General features: G+C 43.6%; 1 protein-coding gene across 17 annotated transcripts in view; it reads right to left on the bottom strand.

The window, feature by feature from the left end:
- The window catches only part of CUX1 (cut like homeobox 1), a gene marked incomplete at both ends in the record, with an annotated part of 398444 nt that overhangs the window by 194268 nt on the left and 180032 nt on the right, over positions 1 to 24144 (bottom strand). For 16 of the 17 annotated variants that reach the window (XM_080702661.1, XM_080702646.1, XM_080702647.1 and 13 more), the window contains one exon: positions 19838 to 19885. The exons of the other annotated variant lie outside the window; for it this stretch is intronic. In XM_080702661.1, the coding sequence (XP_080558787.1) occupies positions 19838 to 19885 (48 nt within the window). The remainder of the gene's footprint in view (positions 1 to 19837; positions 19886 to 24144) is intronic. 17 annotated transcript variants of the gene reach the window in all.

Below are 24144 nucleotides of genomic sequence, written 5' to 3'. Positions count from 1 at the left end.
TATCAAGAGTTCTGGCTAACAGAGGTCATGTTCCTTCCAAAGGGCAGAGTGGCATGAGCATCAGGCGAGACCAAATGCTTCAGTTCAACACTGCCTCCTCCTCCTGCCAACTGACCCTGCTCAGTCCATTTCCAGGCTTGCAGGACGCTGAACAAAGTGTGACTCCCGGAGTCACTGTGGGAAGGAGGGGACTCCTTTGGTCTGGTAAGTACGAAGTGAAGAGAGGGTGGTATTTGGGTGGGCATGACAAAGCTCTAGGGAGCTGCAGGTGCCAGGACTAGACCAGGACTTGGAGGAGGGGAGGAGAGCCCACAGTCCAGAGTGGGGACCATGGATGGCACTGCAGGTACATACTGGGTCCCTGAGCACTCTCCTGACCTCCCACCAGGTCACTCTGGGTGGGGATGGGCCTGTAGCCCAGGGTGGTGGTGGTGGGTGTGCAAGAGCAGAGAAACATGGCTTTGTAGATGTATAACACCCTGTGAATAATCACTAGTCAAGGGAGTGGCGGCAGTGGGATTGGGTCGTGATCAGTGGTCATGGTGGGATGGAGCATGGAATACTCCAAATTCCAACAGCAGGACTTCTCAGGGCCCCTCGTGCTTCCTTCTCAGAACTACACGTGCAGATCTGCCCCCCCCCCCACCGCCATCTGGTCCTTGGTGTCGGTTTCATTTAAGGAATTACTGCATTACATCTATGGAACATTAGTAAAACCTAATTAAGATCCAGGCTGAGTTTTTCCAAGGGAAAGATAGATCTGTAGAAAATAAAAATACCCTAATAATTTAAATTCCATGATTTTTGAGTAACAACTGTATGACTGGGCATCATGAGTTGGGTAATTTAGTCCAGGAAACAAAAGCTCTTAGGAGTTAGTTAATTCTTACACATAAATACTAATTCTGATCCTCACGCAAATCTGTTCCCCCAGCTCATCATGTTCCTTGTATGAGGTCAAAGGTATGAGACCTAGTATGTAAGGTCAGCTGACTTGGAGAAGATCAAGGCCAGGGGCAAGTCAGGCCTCAGGCCTTGGAAGTCCAGGCTCAGTGTTCTCATCTTCATACCCCTGAAATGGGTAAGGAATGGAAGCAGACAGAACATAAGGACTATTTTTTAATCAATGAATAATATTTTTTATTTATATAGTAGGCTGTTAACTCCATCCATCTGTATGTTCATCTATCCATTGCTCTATCCAATCCATCTATCTTACACATTCCCATACTCCCAAAACTCCCTCTACCCACCACCCATCTATTCATCCCATCCCTTTGGCCCATTTGTCTATTGAAATATCCACCCACTGATCCATACCTCCATCCACCAGCATCCAATCAGTCAACAATCCCTCCATCCCCACTCATCCATTTATCTGACTCTCCATCCATACACCTATCATCCATCCCCCATCTATCCACCTATCACCCTTCTTTCTATCCATCTTCCACCTGTCATTTCCTGAGGACCTACTATGTGTCAAGAACTGTACCACACAGAATACAGATCCTGCCAAATCGTTAAGATCCACAAAAGTAGTGTCCACATTAATCTGCCTAGCACCACACATGGGGACTAGTTTCAAGTCTACCCTAGCACACATATATTTAGTAAACCAGTACTGAATCAAAGAATGAATGGGAAGACCTTCTTCTCAAGAAGCTCATGGTCCAGAGGGGAGATGACACAGAGTAGTGCAATTCAGTGCAACAAGATTAGAGCCCTACTATGAACCAAGTGGCGTGATGCCAGGGCGAGCCCCACTCAGTTGACAGCGAGGTCACCTAGTTGGTCACAAAGAATCGGTTTCCCAAACCATCAAGAAAAAAAGTGAAATGGGGCAAGTCTTGGGGCTTCCTGAGACACCAGGTCTCCCTGGGCTCCCCCTAGGGGCTGAAACTGGTCCCTGTATCTCAATTTCCTTATTGTGACTCCCTGGTCTCTTCAACCCCGGGTTCCAGAGTGAACTTGGCCAAGCCATCACTTTCCTCAGTCATTCTAGGACTTTCTGAGCTTCACTTTTGTCCATTTCAACTAGTTCAGGCCAATAAACATTTCCCAGGTATTTACTGTGCTGCTGGCACTGAGAAACACCAGAAAGCCACCCCAGCCCAAACAGGTGGGCCTGAGCTGGGCTGGGTTCTACCACTGGACTGCAGTCACAGGGAGCTACCCAGGCAGCTGGTGCCTACAAGGGAGGGTGCCAAGGCGGGGAGACCAAATGACAGCCGGCAAGGCCCACCCCACTTGGGTCTGAGTCATAAACACCCAAGAAATATACTGACGGTTACCAAGAGGATGTTAAAAATAATTATCCACTGAAAATATTAGATTTGCTCTGGATTGTTCATTACATACAATGGTTTAATAGGACTTTTATTGAATAGCTGCAGAGCTCTGGGCCGAAATCAATTTGCTGTACATGCGGAATTTTGATGTCTGCTGTTGACTTCCCCAACACAGAGCAATTTGTAATAGCTTTGGCCCGCTGTTGTTTTCAAAGCTCCTGCTACATCACAAGCATTTATTTCTGACCACAAAATTACATTTATTCAACAGAAAGCAGCTCCGGGTCTTTAAGAGGTTAACTTCTGGAGTGCTTGGCTGCTCTCCAGACCCGTGGAGGAGCGCGCGGGCATAGTGGCCCCCGGCGCGAGGGGCGGCAGCGCCGGGCGGGCGGCCGTGATTAATAGACTGCTGAGTGCGCGCCTTTCCACATGCACGCCGCTCCTGCCCTGGCTCCCATAGATCATGAGCTCGGCCTCAACATATCTGACTGAAATTGAATTTGGCTTCTCTCTCAACCGTTCATTTCCTATGTTATGCAAGGTTATATCCTTTTCTGCATGAGCAGAACCAAACCAGCTGCAGCTTCAGAGGAGCAAATGTGCTTTCAATTATGAAGCTGGCCTGCTCGCCGCACCACAGTCCTGCTGCTTCTCTAATTGAGCCATCACTGAGCCAACCTTCAGGAAGACGCTGCGCTCCTTGGGCTGTGGGGGTTCACTCTGAGATAATTAAAATGCACCATCACATCTCCACCCTGACCACTACAGTCACCACTGTCGCCACCTCTGCTACTGCACAAGGCCCCAGAGTCCAAGGATGGCTGCGCTGGGTGAGAAGTGCCCCAGAAAGGGTAGAGAACACAGACTATGTTGGGGTCCTTGTGATGTCATCCACCTCATGTCCTGCAGATAGAGGTAGCCAGCCCGTCCTCAGGATGCTCCATACACTCCATAGGTCCAAATTTGCAGATAGTCTGATATCTTGGCAGGGAGCCAATCCTTTTTTTCTTGTGGGTCTCTGAGAACCTGGTATAGAGTCTCACACACTGCGCTCAGTAAGTACTTACTAAAGGGAAAAAGGCAAGAGCGAGGCTAAGAATACTGCACTGAGCCACCTTAAGGAGTCAAAGAAGGTGCTGTGGAATCTTAGGCGAGACTCAGGTCCTCCAGGCAATGAGAATCTGGTAGAAAAGCAGCTATCAAGTGCAAAACAGTAACAACTCCATAACAAAAAGACAACTAATCTGATTTTAAAATGGGCAAGTGACCGGAATAGATATTTCCCAACGGAAGGTATCCAAATAGCCAACAAGCACATGAAAAAATGCTCACCACCACCAATCATCAGGGTGGTGCAAACAGAAACAATGAGATGTGATCCCAAATGTGTTTTAGTGGCAAGAGTAAAAAAAAGACAAGTGTTGGCCAGGATGTGGAGAGAATGTTCACACAATGTTGGTAAAGGAAAAATTAGTATGGCCATTATGGCAAATAGTGTAGAGGTTAGTCAAACATTTAAAAACAGAACTCCCACACAATCCTACAATCCCACAACTGGATACATGTCCAAAGGATCAGAAATCAGGACCTTAAAGCCGGGTGTGGTGGTGCACACTTGTAATCCCAGCATTTGGGAGGCTGAGACTGGAGGATCGCGGTTCATGGACAGCCTCAGCTACTACTTAGTGAGGCCCTCTGCAACTCAGTGAGACCTGGTCTCAAAATAAAGAATACAAAATATGGCAGGGGGTTGTAGCTTGGAGGTCAAATGGCCCTGGGTTCCATACCCAGACCCTCAAAAAAAAAAAAAAAAATCAGGACCTTGAAGAGATGTTGGCACTCCCATTTCACCATAGGGCCATTCACAACAGCTAAGGCACAAAATCACCCAAATGTCCAAGGACAAATGAATAGATGAAGAATATGTGAGCCAGGTATGGTGGCACAAGCCTGTGATCCAACTGCTTGGGAGGCTGAGACAAGAGATGACAGGTTCAAGGCCAGCGTCAGCAACTTAGTGAGGCCCTCAGTAACTGAGTAAAACTCTGTTTCAAAAAGAATATGTAGCTTGGAGGTAGAATGCCCCAAGGTTCAATTTCCAGTACTACTACTTCTACTAAAAACCATAACCATAATAATAAAAAGCCAGGCACTAAAAATATTGTATTATTGCATTTCTTGCTTATATGTGGAATTTGAAAAAGTCAATTTCATAGAAACAGGAAGTAGATAATAGGTACCAGGAGCTGGGGTGGAGTGGGTGTGAAGAGCTATTGATTAAAGGGTTTAAAACTGAAGATGTAAGGTGACTATAGTTAATAACAATGTATTGTATACATGATATTAGCTAAGAGGTAGATCTTACATGTTTTCCTGCACATACATATCAAGCATACTATGTGAGGGAATGGGTATATTAATTAGATTAATCTTAGAAATTGTTTCATAATGCATATGAGTAGCAAAACATTATACTGTATACAGTAAAAAATAATATTTTTATTTGTCGACTAAAACTCAAAAAAGCTAAGGAGGTGTGACGAGGGAAAAATTAGAAACAGACTAAGATTGTCAGGAAAATGAATGAAGAAGGCAGACTTTTGGCTAAGCCTTAAATGACAGAAATAACTTTTACAGGTGAGGCAGAACAAAGATTACATCAACAGAGGGAAGCGTCAGAGGCAGGGAACCAGAAGGTATGTTTAGGTGTATAAGAGACCAGGCTGACCAGAGCAGAAGCCCAGGACTTGAAAGCTGGGAATACACTATAAAACCAAATCAGGAACTGGACATGCCTGTAATCCCTGTACTTGGGAGGTTGAAGCATGAGGACTGTAGTTTTGAGGCCAGCTTTAGCAACTTATCGAGATCCTATCTGGGTTCCAAATAAATTAAATAGGGGTGAGGTTACACCTTAGAGGTACAGCACTTCTGGGTTCATCCCTAGCACCCCTACAAATCAAGGAGTACTTGAGCATGCATAGAAACAGAACTTTCCTTGAAGAAAGAACCCTTCAGGGGAACTTAGTCCAGTGGTTCGTACAGCTAATATCACATGAGGATCAGAGGTGGATTCTGTAAAGTCTGTATTCAGAGGTCCCACTCCACGCTTGCCAAATCATAATCTTGGGCAGCGGGGGATTCTATTTCTGGAACATGAGGCCATCTTCCTGCAGCCAGTGCAGCACTGTCAGCGGCCTGGCTTTAGGAATCATCAACTGGGTCCAATCTTCTCTAATGCCATCCTGCTCATCAGACTTTACTTAGTACCTGCTAAGTATAGGCATAATGGGGCACAAATATGTACACACACTTACACATACTTCCTACCCTCTAGATTTCAGAAGCATAAAGCCTAGTATAAAAGGACAAGCTAAACTTTACCTCATAAGGAAACTAAAAGGGCAGAATGTCTCAAGCTCATGAAGCCCAACCAGAAATCAGCAAGGAGGAGGTTGGTTGCTGGCTGGGTACTTGGGGACGATGTAGGGAGCTGGCTTTGGGGTGGGCCCTAAAGAGTGGGTAAGGTAAGACGGTGCACCCCTGAGAAGTGGCCATCAGGCCCTTGTCTGAACACTCCCAGTAGCAGGAAACCCCACTACTTTCAACACCGCTCATCTGGGTTTTGAGATCAAAATTGTTAGAAAACAACTTCTGTTCTGGGGGTGGCATCAAGAACTTGTCCATCACATCACTCTGGATTTGAGGACTAGAGGGATGTGAAGACTGTCTTGCTCAGCTAGCCACTCACTTTACAGAAGTAACAGCCAGGCAGGAGGAGACCCCAGGAGCATCCAGGGGACAGCACACATAGCGCCTGTATCGGCTCCGCGGCTGTCTGACTCCCTGTGAAATGCTCTTTAGAATAAGTCGCTCAGATACCCTGGCTTTATTTTAGTAATGGCCTTTAGCTCTCAATGTTTAAATATGACACAGCTCAACAGATTTGAACTGCAGTACACACCAGAAAATCTTAAGTCACTTTTAACTAATTCATCAAATACCCAACTTTCTTCATTTCATCTCTCATTTGATTAAATTATATAAAAATGTCCTGCAAATGCACACAGGGTCTTTGCTTTCTGCTGTACAGACTTCTCTTTTGGAGCAGACCCTTTCTGAGCAGCACATTGTCACAGCCTGAGACCCCGGCCTTGGCTGCTCTCCCTGAGCATGCGCTCCCCGCTGCCTATACTCTAACCAGCTCACAGCAAGGCCTTCCCTTGGCTGTCCCTCTTCAGAGAGGCCTTCCACGGTGACATCTGAGGAAGTGTCCATTCTTCTCCCTGTGCCAGAAGACCATGTTCATCTCCCTCACGGGATTGCCACTAGCTGACATTGCCGTTGGGGCTGTACCTGTTTTCCTTCATTAGAATAGCAGGGACCTTGACTGTATTCCATGCTACATCCTCAATTCCTATTTGGCCCAGAGCTGGAAGTACTAGGCTCGAAAAGAGGTAGTTTTACTGAAGGAACAAATGAATGACAGCCAGAGAGTAAAACTCGGCATTAGACTAATCTGTTATGGTGCCGAGAATTACCAAAGCTCTGTGTGTAACACAGACCTCGTACAGGGAGAAGGTCTAGATCATTCCTTTGTCTGCTGTAGGCCATATCAGCAGGTAATACAGCAATGTAATCACAGTTGCCAGTAAATATTTATGTACACAGGGTCAAAGCACTAAGGGCTGCAATGTGTATGGGAGGCTGGGCAGAATGGATGGGAAGATTCTGCAAAGCTCTTCACATAGAGATCTTATCAAAGACTGGGAAGGTAAAGACAGGTCATGGGTGTGTGTGTGTGTGTGTGGTGCTAGAGGCATCACCTCCCTGCCCCAGTATTCTCAGGGTGAATCAGTGTTAGGAAACACATGCTGGGGCCATAGAGCCACAGGCCCAATCCTGCCACCACCACTACTTGTGTGACTTCCCCTCTTCTCGAGTTCAGAAGTGTGTGTGTGTGTGTGTGTGTGTGTGTGTGTGTGTGTGTGTATTGAACCCAGAGGCATTCAACCTCTGAGTTGCACCCTGAACCCTTTTTTGTTATTTTGAAATAGTGTCTAGATAGGTTGCTGAGAGTCCGAACATTGCCGAGGCTGTCCTAAAACCTGCAATCCTGTCTCAATTTGCTAAGTATTGGGATTACAGATGTGCACAACCATGCTGACTGGGTCTACTTCCATCCTCCCTCAGTCCCTTCCTCCCTCTCTTTCTCACTGGAGATTGAACCCAGGGGTGTGTTCTACCTTTGAGCTAGACCCCCAGCCATTTTATACAAACATAGATACATATATACATACATACATACATACATACATACATACATACATATGTATGCTATATGTATGTACATGTGTGTGTGTGTGTGTGTGTGTGTGTGTGTGTGTGTGTGTGTGTGTGTTTTATTTTGAAACAGAATCTCATTAAGCTGCTGAGAGCCTCACTATGTTCATCAAACTGGCTTTAAAACTGATACTCCTGTCTTAGGTTCCCAAGTACTATGATTACAGGTGTGTGCAACCACGCCCAGCTGGGCCTAGTTTCTTCCCCCCCCCTAGGTTGAAGTATTTTTATTTTTTTAATTTTTTAATTAGTGCACTGTATTCATACATCATAATGTCATAAAAATAATACTTTTGTAGATATACATGCACACATTGCCCAGTTAGCCCCTACCTGATCCCCACCCCATTCCCTCCCCATCCCTCCTTCCCATGCTTGGCTTAGTGGTTGACATCTAGTATTATAGCAATTTATCCAGTATTAACGATGATAATCTCACATAACAGTTTCATTTTTCTGATACCAAGCTTTTGATGACTTAAAGATAACATTTCAATACTTCCTTTTGCTTTCTTTCTTACCAGAGAATATTTCTTTCTTTTTCTTTTTTAAGGTGAAACTATCATAAATTATTTATTTTTCTGAAAAAATCTATCCTAATATGGAATATGGACTCTATATACCCAAAACAATCTCGAAAAAGAACAAAGCTAGAAGATGCATGTTTTTTGATTTCAAACCATATAAAGCTACAATAATTGAAACAGTGTAGTACTGTTATAAAGGCAGATATATAAACCATTGGAGTTAAATAAAAGCCTAGAGATACATTCTTCCATATATTGTCAAGTTATTTTTGACAAGGTTTCCACGAACATTTGGTGATGGAAATAATAATCTTTTAACTAAATATTGTTGAAAAATAATAATTACATGGAAAAGAATAAAATTGGACCCTTACCTAACACCATACACAAAAATTAACTCAAAATAGATAATAGACCTAAGTATAAATCTTAATACTATAAACTTTTAGAAGAAAATCTGGGTCATAAAACCTCACAGCATTGAAACTGGCAGTGATTTCTTGGATATGATTTCAATGGCACAGGCAACAAAAGGGTAAACAAACTCCCTAAAAAATAAAAAATATTGTATATCCAAAGACAATGTAAACAGAGTTAAAAGTTACTGATAGAATGGGATAAAGTATTTCCAAATGCTATATCTGAAGGTATATTAATATTCCAACTAGAAATCCTAAAAATTAGCAACAATAAAAGCAAACAATACAATTTAGAGATAGGTAACAGACTAACATAAATAATGAATCTCCACAGATAACCAATCTTAGTTATCTGTTGGATGGAAAATCTTGTTTCTCTGGTTCTGGTGTGTGTTACCTATTTCTTCTTTGTAGTTAATCTCTTTGAGTATTTTCTCTAACGCTGGTTTTGAAGACATATATTCCTTCAGTTTCTGTTTGTCGTGGAAGTTTCTTATTTCCCCATCTAATTTGATAGAAAGTTTTGCTGGGTAGGAAATTTTTGGCTGGAAGTTGTTTTCTTTCAGAGTTTGGAATATTTTACTCCAAGCCCATCTGGCTCTCATGACTTGGTTTGGGAAGTCTGGAGTGATTCTAATTGGTTTGCCTCTGAATGTCACTTGGCCTTTTGTTTTTGTTGCCTTTAAGATTCTCTGCTTGGCTTCCACATTGGTCATTTTGACAATTATGTGGCGTGGGGATCCTCTTCTCCGATCCTGTCTAAAATGAGTTCTATAAGTTTCCTGGATCTGTGTATCGACCTCTTGCTCTATGTTTGGAAAATTTTCTGCTATTACTTCCTTGAAGAGATTGTTGATCCCTTTGGTTTCACTTTCTTTTCCCTCCTCTATTCCAATTATTCTTAGGTTAGCTCTCTTAAAATGGGCCCATATTTCTTCAATGTCAGATTCCTGCTGTTGGATATTTTTTTCTAGATTAGAAACTATGCATTCATTTTTGGAATGATCATCTTCTAAGAGCGAGATTCTGTTCTCCATGTGGTCTAATCGGTTGTTTGTGCTTTGAATTGAGGACTTTACTTCATTAATTGCATCCTTTATCTCTTTTTGGCTCTCTCTGAGTTCTTTTCGAAGCACCTCTATTATTTCTACAGTTATTTTCCTGATTTGATCTTCTAGAAATCTCTGGTTTTCTGTTTTATCGGGTTCTGATGTTGTGGGGTTGTGGGCATTCATTGCTCCAGTATTATTCCTCTTTCCCATGATTTCGGAAGTTTGTGCCTTCTCTGGGTATCTTCCCTTGGGTCACTACGACTTCACTTAAGGTGCTGTGGATCTCGAGTCTGTGGTATCTCAGACCCCACTACTCCTTTACTGGGTTGTATCGCAGAGTCTCAGACCCAGGGAGTCGATAGAGGCTGCTTTAGACCATGGGGGGGGGGTGCCAGGTTGGGCGTTCTCCTATGGTGTGATATCTCTGCTACTGCCCCTCCCCCACTGGGTCAAGTCCCTGGGAGTCAGTACTGGGATTTCTCCTCTGTGGCCCGCAATTTGATTCACTGTTCTTGAGTACGCAGATGTAGCTGTACTGGACTTAGTGAATTCACTGCTGCTGCCGCCAGTGGCAATATGGCGCCGCTGCTATGCCCTCGGCCGTGAGGCTGGCGTATTTCTTCTTGGTTTTGATTTCCACTCTGAATCCCTGCAGCGTGTGCTGAGCTCAGCCACTGGGAGCTTTAGATGCTCCCTGCGCCGAGAAATCCCGACTGGCTGTTCTGCAGCGGCTCACCTCAGCTTGCTGTAGAAGTCCGGTGAATTCGCCGCTGGGAGCTTTAGATGCTCCTGCATCGAGAAATCTGCCGAATTCCTCCCGGCTGATCCGCAGCGGCTCACCTCGGCTCGCTGTCCGCTGCTCCTCTCTGGAGCCTGGTGGGCTGTTGAGTGTGTTGGTCTGGTGCCCTCTGGTGAGCTCACTGCTGCTCTCGGCAGTATGGCGCTGCTGCAGCGTCCTCGGCTGTGAGGCCAGCGTATTTCCTCTGTGGCTCTGGCTCCGTTCTGAGTCCCCTTCCTCTCTGGGGCCTGGTGCTGCAAGAAAAGATGGCGCCCGCCGCTTCGCGCCGAGGCTCCGGCCACAGCACTGCAATCTGGTTACTTTCTGGTGTCTCGTTTTTCCAGCCCTCTTTTTCTCTGACCCTTGTAATTACATTTTTTGTTTCTCTGCTGATGGTGTTTTCTGGCTATGAAAGGTGCTGATTTTGTGGTAATAAGAGATCGGTTGTTAGCGGGGCTCATAAGCCCGACTTTTTTCTGTCGCCATCTTCCTGGAAGTCCTGGGCCTAGTTTCTTTACCTACCAATGAGGACAACATTTCCATCCACCCACCCATGCACTGGACACTGAGTGTTGGGCACTGGGTATAGAAGATGACAACAAAGACACAGGAGACCACATACACACACAAATAGATCAAGAAAAGTACTATGAAGCCAAAGAACAGGAACTACAGGGTTCCTAGATTTTCTGATTAGGCAACTAGGTGGACCGTGAACTACTTCTGGAGAAAAGGAAGAATGGAGAAGGAGGGGATTTGAGCAGGTGTGGAAGCTAGGAAGAAGGTTGTAGCTGCCGGTGAAGATTTTTTTTGCTCTGGAATGTGTAAGAGTGAATACCACAGAAGCAGTCCCTTGTGAGCCTGGAACTCAAAAGGAGTAGATCAGAGACAGGCACCCACATAATTGGCACATGGGTACATGCTGAGAGACCAGAGAGTGGAGAATGCTGTTTATTCCAAGGTCTGCCTGAAAAGAACTGTCCAAGGACACTAGAAGTCAGTAGCCAGAGAAGTGACAGGAAGAGGTATAATGTCATGGGATGTCAAGAGGGCTGCATGTTGCTGAGGGAAGAGGGCCAAGGACTGCAGGGCCATGGAAGAGTCGGGTGGACTTCAGGTAGGAGGGAAAAGTTTTCTGTCTCTCCCAAGATGGAACATACTAGGACTTGCAAGAATGGGGATGAGAACAATCTAGAAACTAGCAGAGTGTGAAGATATAGGAGAAGGAACAATGGCAGCATGGTGGCTCCTGGGAAAGCAGGAGAAGATGGACTCTAGAGCGCATACAGGGGACCAATGGCTAGGAAAAGGATGCTTCCTCCACCCATGGGTGATGGATATAGCTCTGGAATCTGGAGAAAGGAAGCTTGAGGAGTGAGAAAGCATGTGTGTGAAATAACCCAGCACAGAGGTTGGACTTTATGAGACTCAGGACATGCTACCCCCAAACATGGTACCTTGGATGTTAAGCAGCAGAAGTGGAAAGGTCTGACTTTTCCCATTAACCCTCAAGTGACAGGTGACAAAGGAAAGGAATGTCACACGAGGGGAAAATCTGGTGTAAAATGCAATGAGAAGGATGGAACTTTTTTCTAGTTCACACCAAGGTACACTGGAGCCAACCACTCACCTTTGCAGTCTCATTAGGGTCTCTTCCCATGAAAAATGCTATTACTCTAAAAATGTAGTATATTTAAGTTAATAAAAAAATTCTTATTTTACAGTGCTCTTATTAAAAATCTTACCCAAACCAAAGTCATCATATTTTGTATTCTCTTCTACAAAGTTTAACACATTGCTTTGCTTCAGTTTTACCCCTCCCCCTTCTCATTTCCCTCCCTCCATCCTTCCTTTCCTTTCAGTACTGGAGACTGACACTACGGCCATTCTACCTCCTATCTACACCCTAGCTATATATATAATTTATTTATGGTACTGGGGATGGAACCCAGGGACATTCTACCTCCAAGCTACACTCCCCAAGCCCTATTTTTTTTATTTATTTTATTTTTTTATTGGTGCACTGTATTCATACATCATAGTGGGTACAAACTTTTGTAGACATACATGCACACATCGCCCAGTCAGCCCCCACCCGAACCTCACCCCATTCTCTCCCCATCCCTCCCTCCCATGCTTGGCTTAGTGGTTGACATCTAGTATTATAGCAATTTATCCAAAATTAAAAATGATAATCTCACATAACAGTTTCATTTGTCTGATACCAAGCTTTTGATGACTTAAAAATAACATTTCAATATTTCTTTTTACTTTCTTTCTTACCAGAGAATATTTTTTTTCTATTTTTTAGGTGAAACTATTATATATTTATATATTTATTTTTTAGAAAAAAAATCTATCCTAATATGGAAAATGGACTCCAGATACCCAAAACGATCTTGAAAAAGAACAAAGCTAGAAGATATATATTTTCTGATTTCAAACCATATAAAGCTACAATAATTGAAACAGTGTAGTACTATTCTAAAGGCAGATATATAAACCATTGGAGTTAAATAAAACTAGAGCTAAATTCTTCCATATATTGTCAAGTTATTTTTGACAAGGTTTCCACGAACATTTGGTGGTGGAAATAATAATCTTTTAACTAAATATTATTGAAAAATAATAATTACATGGAAAAGAATAAAGTTGGACCCTTACCTAATCCCATATACAAATAATAACTCAAAATAGATAAAAGACCTAAATATAAATCTTAAGATTATAAACTTTTAGGAGAAAATCTGTGTCATAAAACCTCACAACATTGAAATTGGCAGTGATTTCTTGGATATGATTTCAATGGCACAGACAACAGAAGAGTATACAAACTCTTCTTTGAATTGAAGCCTTTACTTCATTAATTGCATCCTTTATCTCTTTTTGGCTCTCTCTGAGTTCTTTTCGAAGCACCTCTATTATTTCTACAGTTATTTTCCTGATTTGATCTTCTAGAAATCTCTGATTTTCTGTTTTATCGGGTTCTGATGTTGTGGGGTTGTGAGCATTCATTGCTCCAGTATTATTCCTCTTTCCCATGATTTGGGAAGTTTGTGCCTTCTCTGGGTTCTTCCCTTGGGTCACGACTTCACTTAAGGTGTTCTGGATCTCGAGTCAGTAGTATCTCAGACCCCACTACTCCTTTACTGGGTTGTATCACAGAGTCTCCGACCCAGAGAGTCGATAGAGGCTGCTTTAGACTGTGGGGGGTGCCAGGTTGCACGTTCTCCTATGGTGTGATATCTCTGCCACCGCCCCTCCCCCACTGGGTCAAGTCCCAGGGAGTACAGTACTGGGATTTCTCCTTTGTGGCCGCAATTTGACTCACTGTTCTTGAGTACGCAGATGTAGCTGTACTGGATTCGGTGAATTCTCTGCTGCTGCCGCCGGTGGCAATATGGCGCCGCTGCCACGCCCTCAGCCGTGAGACTGGCGTATTTTTTTCTTTTCTGGTTTTGAGTTCCACTCTGAGTTCCTGCAGCGTGTGCTGAGCTCAGCCACTGGGAGTTTTAGATGCTCCCTGCGCCGAAAGATCCCGCCTGGCTGTTCCGCAGCAGCTCACCTTGGCTTGCTGTAGCCGCCCGTTGAACTCGCCGCTGCCGTCGGCAGTATGGCGCTGCTGCCACGGTCTCGGGCGTGAGGCCGGTGTATCTCCTCTGTGGCTCTGAGCTCTGTTCTCAGTCCGCTTTCTCTCTGGAGCCTGGTGATTTTTTTGTTTCTCTGGTGATGGTGTTTTCTGGCTATGAAAGGCGCTGATTTTATGGTAATGAAGATTAGTTGTTAGCGGGGCTCTTAAGCCCCGCTTTTCTCGGTCGCCATCTTCCCGGAAGTCCAAGCCCTATTTTTTGTCTTTTCTTTTTCCTTCTCTCTATTTTTTTTTTTTTTTTTTTTTTGGCGGGTCTAGGGATGGAACCCGGAGGCATTCAACCTCCGAGCTACACCCCCTGCCCTATTTTTTATTCTTTATTTTGAAACAGGGTTTCACTAAGTTGCAGAGGGCCTCACTAAATAGCTGAGGCTGTCCACAAATTGCGATCTTCCAGTCTCAGCCTCCCAAATGCTGGGATTACAAGAATGCACCACCATGCCTAGCTCGTCTTTCATTTTTTGAATCAGGGTCTCAGTGAGTTTCAAGGGGCCTTAGCTAAGTAGCTGAGGCTGTCTGAGAGCCGCAATTCTCTGGTCTCAACCTCCCAAATGCTGGAATTACAAGTGTGCGCCACCATGCCTGGCTATTTTATTTTGAAATATGGTCTCTTGTTAAGTTGCTAAAAGTCTGTGGAATTGCTGAGATTGGTCTTGAACCTGTAATCCTCCTGTTATAGCCTCCTAAGACTATACCACTGTACTTGGCTCTTAAGTCTTTACCTATAATCTGTGTGTGCCTATGTTGTGAGGTAGGATCCAATTCATTTAATTCCATACATACCAATCATCAGAGGCCTGTATATTGAAAAGTTCTCCTTTCCTTGCTGGTCTGTAATTCCATCTTTGTAATACACCTGGCTTTTCTACATATGCATGGGTCAATTTATGGTTCATAATGTTCCAATGGTGTATTTGTCTATCTTTATGCTAATTACTATAGCCTTGGTACCCTACAAGGGCAAACTTTCCATTTTCTCTTTACTCAGTATTATCTTTACTTTTCCTCACCATTTGCTCAAGAAATATCTAGAAATTCTAAAATCAGACTTTCAGATTTCATAAAAAATCCTGTTGGGATTTTGACTATAACTACAATGATGACTATGATCAATTTTGAGAAAAACAACCTTTTGAATAATAGTGAAAAATTCTACCCTTGACTACCTGATTCTTCCCCTTAAATTTTTAATATCCTCCAATATAAATGTTTTCTTTTTCTGCAGAAAGAGTTCTGATGCACTGCTATATTTATTTCCAGGTATATTTTCTGTTATGGCTGCCATCTCCAATGGTTTCCTTTTAAAACATTATATTTTTGGTTTGCTGCTGATGTAGAGGTAATTACTTTTGCATATTGATTTTATATTTAGCAACCTTTTTAAATTATTGAGATTACTCAAAAATGGCAGATTTCTTGTGTTACAATGCTTATACTTTATTTCTTTTCCTTAACTTTCTATGATAGCTAAGACTTCCAGTTAAGTTAAAGTAGCAAAAGGCATTCTTGTCATGTTCCTTGTTTTAAAGAAAATATTTTTAACAGCACTAGGCTCAGTGATTTACGTAGGTACTTGATAAATACCTTTTACCAGGTTAAAGCAGTTTCCTTCTATTGCTAGTTTACTGGTAGTTCTATTCATGGTGTGTGTGTGTGTGTGTGTGTGTGTGTGTGTGTGTGTGTGTGTGTGTGTGTTACTGGATATTGAACACAGGGTTTTCTACCACTGAGCATACCTTCAGTACTTTTATTTTGAAATAAGATCTTGCTAAATTACTGTGTGCTAATCTCAAATAATAATCCTCAAATGTAATCCTCCTGTCTCAGCCTCCCAAATGTTGGGATTTCAGAATAGGCATTTGACACTGTGCCCAGCTCATTAATGAAGTTTTGTTATATTCTTTTCCTATAACTATTGAAAGTACAATTTTTCTTCTTTAATCTGCCATTAAGATGAACTAACAATGATACATTTTTACAACGTTAAACCAAATAGCATTTTTGGGACATACCAACACGGTGGATTCAACTTACCTTTTTAATGAGTACTGCAAATCTAGTCATAAATAAGACTGACTTTTATTTTTCTTTTTCTAACTGTTCTTGTTTAGTTTTGGCATCAAGGTTATATTAGCCTCATAAAATGAGTCAGAAAGTATTCTCTCTTCTACTTTTTTATAGGAGTTTGTAGAAGATTAGAAGTATCTGCTTCATGAATGAGTGATAGACCTCTCCTAGAAAGTTGTCTAGATTTTATAGGAATATTTCTAAAATAGTGATAAGGCTATTCTAGTTTTCTACTTCTTTAATCAGTTTTTGGTGGCTACAGTATTCTAGAAATTGGTCCTTTTTGTCCAAGTTTTAAAATTTACTGGAGTAGCCGGGCGTGGTGGCACACGCTTGTAATCCCCGCACTTGGGAGGCTGAGACAGGAGGATCGCATGGGTTCGAAGCCAGCCTCAGCTACTTAGTGAGGCTCTCGCAACTTAGTGAGACCCTGTTTCCAAATAAAATATAAAAAATGTATGGGAGTATAGCCCAGAGGTAGAAAGCTTCTGGGTTCCACCCCCAGTACCACCCCCCAAAAAAAATTTACTGGAGTAAAATTGTTTATACCATCTTTTAAAATTTCTTTACCACTGGGCGTGGTGGCGTACGCTTGTAATCCCTGTGCTTGGAAGGTGGAGACAGGAGGATCGCCTAGGTTTGAAGCCAGCCATGCTGGCTTAAGGGACCTTGTTTCCAAAAAAAAAAAAAAAAGGTCTGGGAGTATATCCCGGAGGTAGAAGGGCTTCCAGGAACCCCAGCACCACCAAATAAATAAATATAAAATTTCTTATAATCTTTTTAATCTCTGCTGCAGCTGCAATGTTATTCTGACTTTAATTTCAAACATTATTTTTTCCTTGATTATAAAGCAGTTTGTCAAGTGTCCAAGTTTTTCCAAAGAACCAAATCGTAGTATTGATTGCCACTCAAGCCTGCCCTCCCTCCCTCCCTCCCTTCCTTCCTTCCTTCCTTCCTTCCTTCCTTCCTTCCTTCCTTCCTTCCTTCCTTTTTTACGGTAGTGGGGATTGAAATCAGGGGCATTCTACCTCCAAGATGCACCTGCAGCCATATGTTTTATTCTTTATTTTGAAACAATGTCTCACTAAGTTTGCAGAAGGCCTCACTAAGTAGTTCAGACTGTCCGAGAACCAAGATCTTGTCTCAGCCTTCCAAGTAAAAGCATGCGCCATCCTGCCCAGCTTCTCAGGCCTTTTCTTTTTCATCCATTTCTGGTCTTAGATCTATTACATTTATTATTTCTGTATTCTGCCATATTTTTCTAAAGCTACTGCTTAGTTAAGAGTCTTTTATTTCTCCTATAAGCACTTGAATGATTTCCTGAGACCCTTTCTCCCGTGAAAACACTTGGTGTAAGCACCCATGTCCTCTACTAAGTCTGCCCAAACCAGCTCCCAGCTCCTGACCTTCCCTCATAGGAAAAGAAGGAAGAAGGAGATGTAGTTTGAGAGACTTGGCATTTTCTAGACTGTGAGTATTACGTTACTCAAGGGGCTATTCAAATTACCGTTGGACTAGAATATGCTTTAAATTGAATTGAACATTTTAATCAATTGTCTGGGCTTGTGAAACAGAAAATTAGGTATAGCAATCAATCAATCTAATTTCAGTGTGAGTTAAATTTGAAGACTTAGCTATAATAATTACATCTAATTGTTATGATTACAAAATTTCACAATTTTCAATCAAAGACAACAGTTATTTGCTGGCTTCTTCTAAAGGTATTTCCAAGCATATCTTATGGGATTCTCTTTCATCTCAGCAGCACATCACACACAGTAGAGGGAACCCTGCATAACCCTGCCTATCGACTGGAGATGAGGGAAAGAGATGCTCAGATAGAGGTGAGCCAGGTAACATGGATGAAGGGGAAGAGTGTTTTAGGAAGCAGGTCAGTTTGTGCAGAGGCCTGGGGGCAGGAAGGAGATGGATACACTCAAGGGTTGAGCAGGAAATCAGGATAGCTGGTGCATGGAGTAACAGGTGGTGAGCAGTGAGAGGAGTCTAGGAAGGTAAGCAGCTGTTGCATGAGGCAGTGCCCCTGGAACCACAGGGAGGAAGGTGTCTAGACCCCAGCTGAGAACCTCATGAATATCACAAGCTCGTGCTTATAATCCCAGCAATGGGAGGCCGAGATAGGAAGATTGCACAGGTTCAAAACCAGCCCTCAGCTACTTAGTGAGGCTGCTCTCAGCAACTTAGTGAGACCCTTCCCAAATAAAATATAAAATAGGTCTGGGAGTATAGCCCAGAGGTAGAAAAGCCCCTGGGTTCCACCCCAAGTACCACACACACACACACACACACACACACACACACACACACACATCTGCTGAGCAAGTAAGAGACAAGATAAGATCAAGTGCAAGTAGGAGTCAGATAACAGTTTTCCTCATCCAGTGAGGGCTGAGAGATCAGTGCTGAGGAAAAGACTACTGGGGACCCTCAGGGAACTGGGATACTGTCTTCTCTCTAGGCCTTACCACACTAAGGACAGAGGGACTTGTGGGGCTGGATATTACAAACAAAAACGAGGGCACTGATCCTTCTGAAATCTTCAGTGATCACCCACAGTCACTGCTGCCTTCTTCATTCAACATGGATCCCTTAAATGTGTTGGAATCTGCCCTCTGGCCTCGGGCTCCTGTCTTCCCAATGCACCTCATTTGTTCCCTCCACTACGCTATCATCTGTCTGCTGGGGTTTTGTCAAATGGTAGTCCAGCCACTTATGCCAGAGCGCTGGGCCCAGAAACCCAGCTTTCGTAGACATGTGTCTACATGAAGCACAAGCGCAAGCGCACTTCACCTATGTCCCAGCCAGAACCTACCAACTCACTTCCCTTAGCCCTGTCCCTTCCCCATGCTTCCTGTGTCCTCTATAACCTAGGCAGTGACAAGAAAATACAATTTCTAAAACTGTACCAATGTTGGGTCCTTTCGAGGGTTTTTTAAAACTCTTGTTTTGTCTCCTTATCGGCATGGCATTATCACAATTTCCATTTTTCCACCACTGAGGAGATAAGAATAACTCTACCATGACACCATTTCTGAATTGTGAATTTTCTACAATTCACTGTGTCTCTACAGCGAGGCTGGGAAGGATTTTGCACTTCATCTCTCTTCACCCTCAGTGCTCTGTGTGTGCTATTCTTATCAGGTATCCAGGCGGATGTCTTGGGTGACTTGCCGCCCATAGTTTCTCTGCTGGATAGCTCAGCCCCTCTCTGGAAGGATACATCAGAAAACACTTCCTACACTGATCCCAGACTTCCTCCAGCAACTCCTGCCTTATGCTCTGGGTTTAGCAGCAAGTGAGATCTCAGTCTCCCTACAGTCCATCTCGTCCTCATGGAAGGTGTCTTGGTGACGGCAGCCTAGACTAGCTCTTGGCACAAACAGACTCCCTTGAGGAGGTTTGTGGGCATCTAAAGGTTGTGACCAGAACAACCTCAGTCCACCGTGGGAAGCACAGCCACGCTTGTCCGTGAACCCCCCCGTACCTTCTCCACTCCTGAATAGGCATCTCTTTCCAGAAGGGCTTTCATTGAGGACCCGGTAGAAAAACACTGCTGTAAAATGCAAAATCTGCATGATGCAGGATCAGTGCAGCCAGGAAGACTCTGTCTAGGTAGGTGCCTTCTGTCAATGGCATTTACTTAATGCAAGGACAAAGGGTGGCTAGGGATATAAGATGAACCTAAAAGCTTACCTCCCCTTGGAAGCTTTTCAGCAACGGTGCTACCTGCTTGCGCAAATCCTGGAGTGAGAGGAGTAGGTCAGGAAACAGCCGGTGGAGAAGGAAAGAAAAAAAAAAAAAAGGTTAGTTTTATGCTGATTATTATTATACCCTGATCCTTCTCCTGACCTTCACTCCTGAAAACATGAACTATTCCAATTCCAGAATTTACACTCATGTAAGAATGCAACTTACCAAGTCCTGGTTCATTCTTGCTGTTGGTCTAAGTGACATCATTGACTTATAATATACAGTATAATGTAACTTTGTTGCTGCTTCTGTCTGAAACATATTTGGGTCACCATCTTGCATTTTAGCTATTTTGTGTACTACTAAGGGGAGACATTGCCTGTTTTGAATATGTGACATAGTGATATATATTCACTATTTAAGTCACTAAAAATTTTATCCAAAGCCACAAGTACTATACCTGTTTTAAAACACTGGGGCAATCTGTAGGCATGCTCATATAATCTCCTTGTAAGAATTTATTTAAAATGAAGCAACTGCAAAAGTGCCTCAAATACTTTAAAAGACTTGAAGAAGGCGACTTCTTCACTTAAGAGTTTAGGTGACCTGTGTCCCCTGATCAGATTTGCCAAAGCTGGGACAAGGCCTAGGCATCTAACAATTTTTTTTTAAGTTAGCTGTATATCATTTTTATATTAGTTCGTCCATCAGCCTACCCTGATGTACAAGCCCAGTTGAAACTTACTAGGTAAAGACAAACACCATCAGTCAAACCATGACACAGGCATAAAATAAAGGTATTATTTTGGAAAAGTAAACCCAATGCTATGAGAAAACACAGGATGAAAGGTAAATTTAATTCAAGGAGACAAGGAACTGCTTCACAAGGGGACGATGGCACATGAGCTGGGGAAGAAAGGCAGAATTCTACAGCAGAGGGCTCAGCACACGTCCGTGGGCCATGTACCTGCAATCTCTGAGAAGAGGTGCCATCCTATACACAGGTGCACCTGGGCAAATGAGAGCCTGGATTCTGTCCAGGGCTCCTGAGCCAAGGCATGGAAGACCAAGAGCACAGGTGAAGTTTCAAGGGGTCCAGAACATGGAAGGAAGTGGCAAAGTAGGGCAGCCCTGATTCTGAATTCTGGCTCAGGCCCTCACTAACTGTGGGGACATGGACATGCCACTTCCCTCCTGACCTTCCGTTCCCCTTCTCTAATGTGTTTAGGATAACCACATCTTCTTGGCTCCAGAGGGAAGAATAAAAGTGTGGTTGATACTTTTTACTCTATCAATAACTTTTTACTCTGTCAATAACTTTTCTTACTGGGTTCCGTGGAGAGCAGTGCTCCCTGGAGAGGGAACCATTAGGCCTCCTCTGAAGGTGGATGAAAAGAGTGACCCCTTGACCTCTCCTGCTCTGGGATCCTGTGGTTCTTTCAGCAGCTGTAAGCCACCCTAGTCACCTAAGCATGGGCGCATGCAAGCTCTTTCAATAACTGTTTAATAGCAATTTGGGTTCCTTTAGCCAAGCACTTAAATCAAAGACTCCCTCCATCCTTAGCAAAATAGCTCACTAAAGGAAGAGTGACCCCAGAGTGTTAGAAAGGGCAGCTCCAAGCATTTTGTACTGCCCAGTACTACTTAACATTTTTTGGGTCATGAAGCTTTCTGAGAATCTGAAGCTACTTTCCCTCAGAGATAAAACTACAAATTATTTCACTGGCGCCTCCTAAGGCCTATGAGAGAGCCCAGGTAAGAAGTCTTATTCTAGCGTGTATGGACCAGTGCAGAGGGCACCAGTCCCGTGTGTCTACCACGTTTAATCGTATCTTAATTATAATTAAATGAAGTTGAAGAATTCAGCTCCCCAGCCACTCTGCTCACATTTCAAGTGCTCAGTGGCTATGTGAGGCTAGCAGATCTACTCCATCACTGCAGGGTCTGGTTGAGCAAGGCAGCAACAGGGGTTTTTGTCAAACACAGCCACACCATGTTATTAAGTACTGCAACTCTGTAAAACACTTAAGCAAGTATTGTAATTTCCCTTTTAGGTATACATTTTCCTAAAGAATGCATTCCTAAACATGATACCATTATTTCTTTGGAGAATCCAACATTGTTTTTGCTTTTTTAATGGATAATTTTTTTGTATTTCTATAGCAAGTTCAAAGACAAAAAGTAACCAAGCTCATTGTCAGTTTCTTAAGTAAATAAGGCTATCTGGAATGCATGGATAACAGGCACAATAATGGTCCCTTAAAGATGTTCACATTCTGGTCCTCACAACCCGTGAATATATTAGGGTACATGGTGTAAGGACTTCACAGATGTGGTTAAGCGCCATGAGTCTGGAGATGGTCCTGGATTATCCAGATGGGCCCAATGTCATCATAGGTGCCCTTATAAGATAGAGGCAGGAGGTCAGAGAAGAGGATTCTGAAGACAGGAGAGGTTGGAACAATGTCAGGGCACAGGCCAGGGAATGTGCGCAGCTGGGAGAAGGAGAGGAAACAGATTCCTGTTTGACCTTCTGAAATGGATGTAACTTGCTGTATTCTCATGAGAGCCCTGTAAATCCATTTTGAATCCCTGACTGCTAGCACTGTCAGATGATGGAGTTCTATTGTTTTAAGCCACTAAGATCATGGTAAATTGCTAGAACAACAACAGGAAAGTAAGACATTATTTCATGTAGAAAGACAGAGGGCAAAATTTAACCCCAAAGAGCCAGGCGTGTGGCGCACGCTTGTAATCCCAGCATTTGGGAGGCTGAGACAGGAGGATCATGGTTCGAGGGCAGCTTCAGCTACTTAGTGAGGCCCTTTGCAAACTCAGTGAGACCTTGTTTCAAAATAAAGAACAAAAATAGGGGTGGGGTGTAGCTAGGAGGAGGAATGCCCCTGGGTTCCATCCCTGGTACCAAAACAACAACAACAATAACAATACCCTAAAAAGGAAATTAGGGAAAAGAGAAAAGAAAATGAAAATAAAAAATGACTAAAGCAAACTTTCTGTCTGACACGAGGATCACAGGTTTGCAGCCAGCCTTAGCTATTTAGAGGCCCTCTGCAACTTAGTGATGCCCTGTTTCAAAATAAAAAATAAAAAACAAGGCTGGGGGTATAACTTGGAGGTAGAAAGCATTTGGGTTCAATCCCTAGTACTGCAAAAAAAAAACAAAAACAAAAAAAAAACAAAACTGCCTGATCTCAGCCAGGGTCTAGGTTTTCAAAAGTGGAACAAGCCACACTTTGAAAAAAAAAAAAAATTGGTGGCCTCAGGGGACAACACAAGGGGTATAAATGCAGTTAAGTGTATTGAATACACCCAGGGTGAGGGCCTGGAGTGGCCTGGCCTCCCTCTCCCATGGAAGAGCAAAGAATAGCAATAAAGAACCTGCGGAATCCCTCTGGAGGAATGCCCCATCTCTTTCCTTCTTCCTCACCCAGGCAGGGGCAGCAGGCAAGATGACCCCATGGAGACATGGTGGTTAAAGACTACAAACAGAAGACAACGGTGGAATTTGTTGCTGGTTTTCCAAAAAGGCTGTGTATGAAGGCAGCTCGTTAATGAGATGTCACTGCGTTATCTAGTGTTCCCACTAACTAGCAAGGTGCTAAGGTGAGTGCCAGCGCAGGGAAAGAGAGACGCTGGCTTACCCTAACCCGGGGCTGACAGTCTGTGGCACCAAGCCCAAGGCACCCAGAACTGACTGAATTTTAAAAAACAGACTGCACAAATGAACCTTCTTCTCAAATGGGGAAGGGCCACAGACCTGTTTTAATCCTACTTTTAAAAAATAAGATGTGAAAATTTCAAGGAAAATAACCCCAGTGAGATACTTGCTTTCCAACTGTCAGTGTGAAGCATGGAAGCTTCCTCCAGGCCCTGTGCAACCCAGGGGCCCAGGCTGAGCCCCCAGCAGGACCTGGAGCTGGCTGCTCCTGTCCAGGGGATGGTGCCAATGGGGTGGGTCTCTGGCCCTGCTCTGCTGTGCCTGACAGATGCTAAACTCTGATGACCCTTGGAATATTAAAAGAGAACCCAAGGCTTCCAAGGTCCAATGGAGGCAGCCAGGATCCAGTGGCACAGGATATTCTTCCTGTCATTTCTTACTATGCACTCTGCAGATGTGGCCTTGGTGACAGAGTGCATCCTCTTCCCTTCTGGTCTGGGGGGTGTTTGAGGACCAGGAATGGGTTCCATTGCCCCTCTCGCCACAGCATCCAATGTGGGGCTGGGCAGTATTTTGCTACGAACATCCAGGTACCAGCAGGCTTAAAATTCCAGAAGGTTGGAAGGTGAGT

Source organism: Muscardinus avellanarius (assembly GCF_963383645.1).
Source record: "Muscardinus avellanarius genome assembly, chromosome: 10".
NCBI classification, from domain to species: domain Eukaryota; kingdom Metazoa; phylum Chordata; class Mammalia; order Rodentia; family Gliridae; genus Muscardinus; species Muscardinus avellanarius.
The sequence above is the reverse complement of the archived record's forward strand: the minus strand, read 5'-3'. Positions and strand labels throughout refer to the sequence as shown.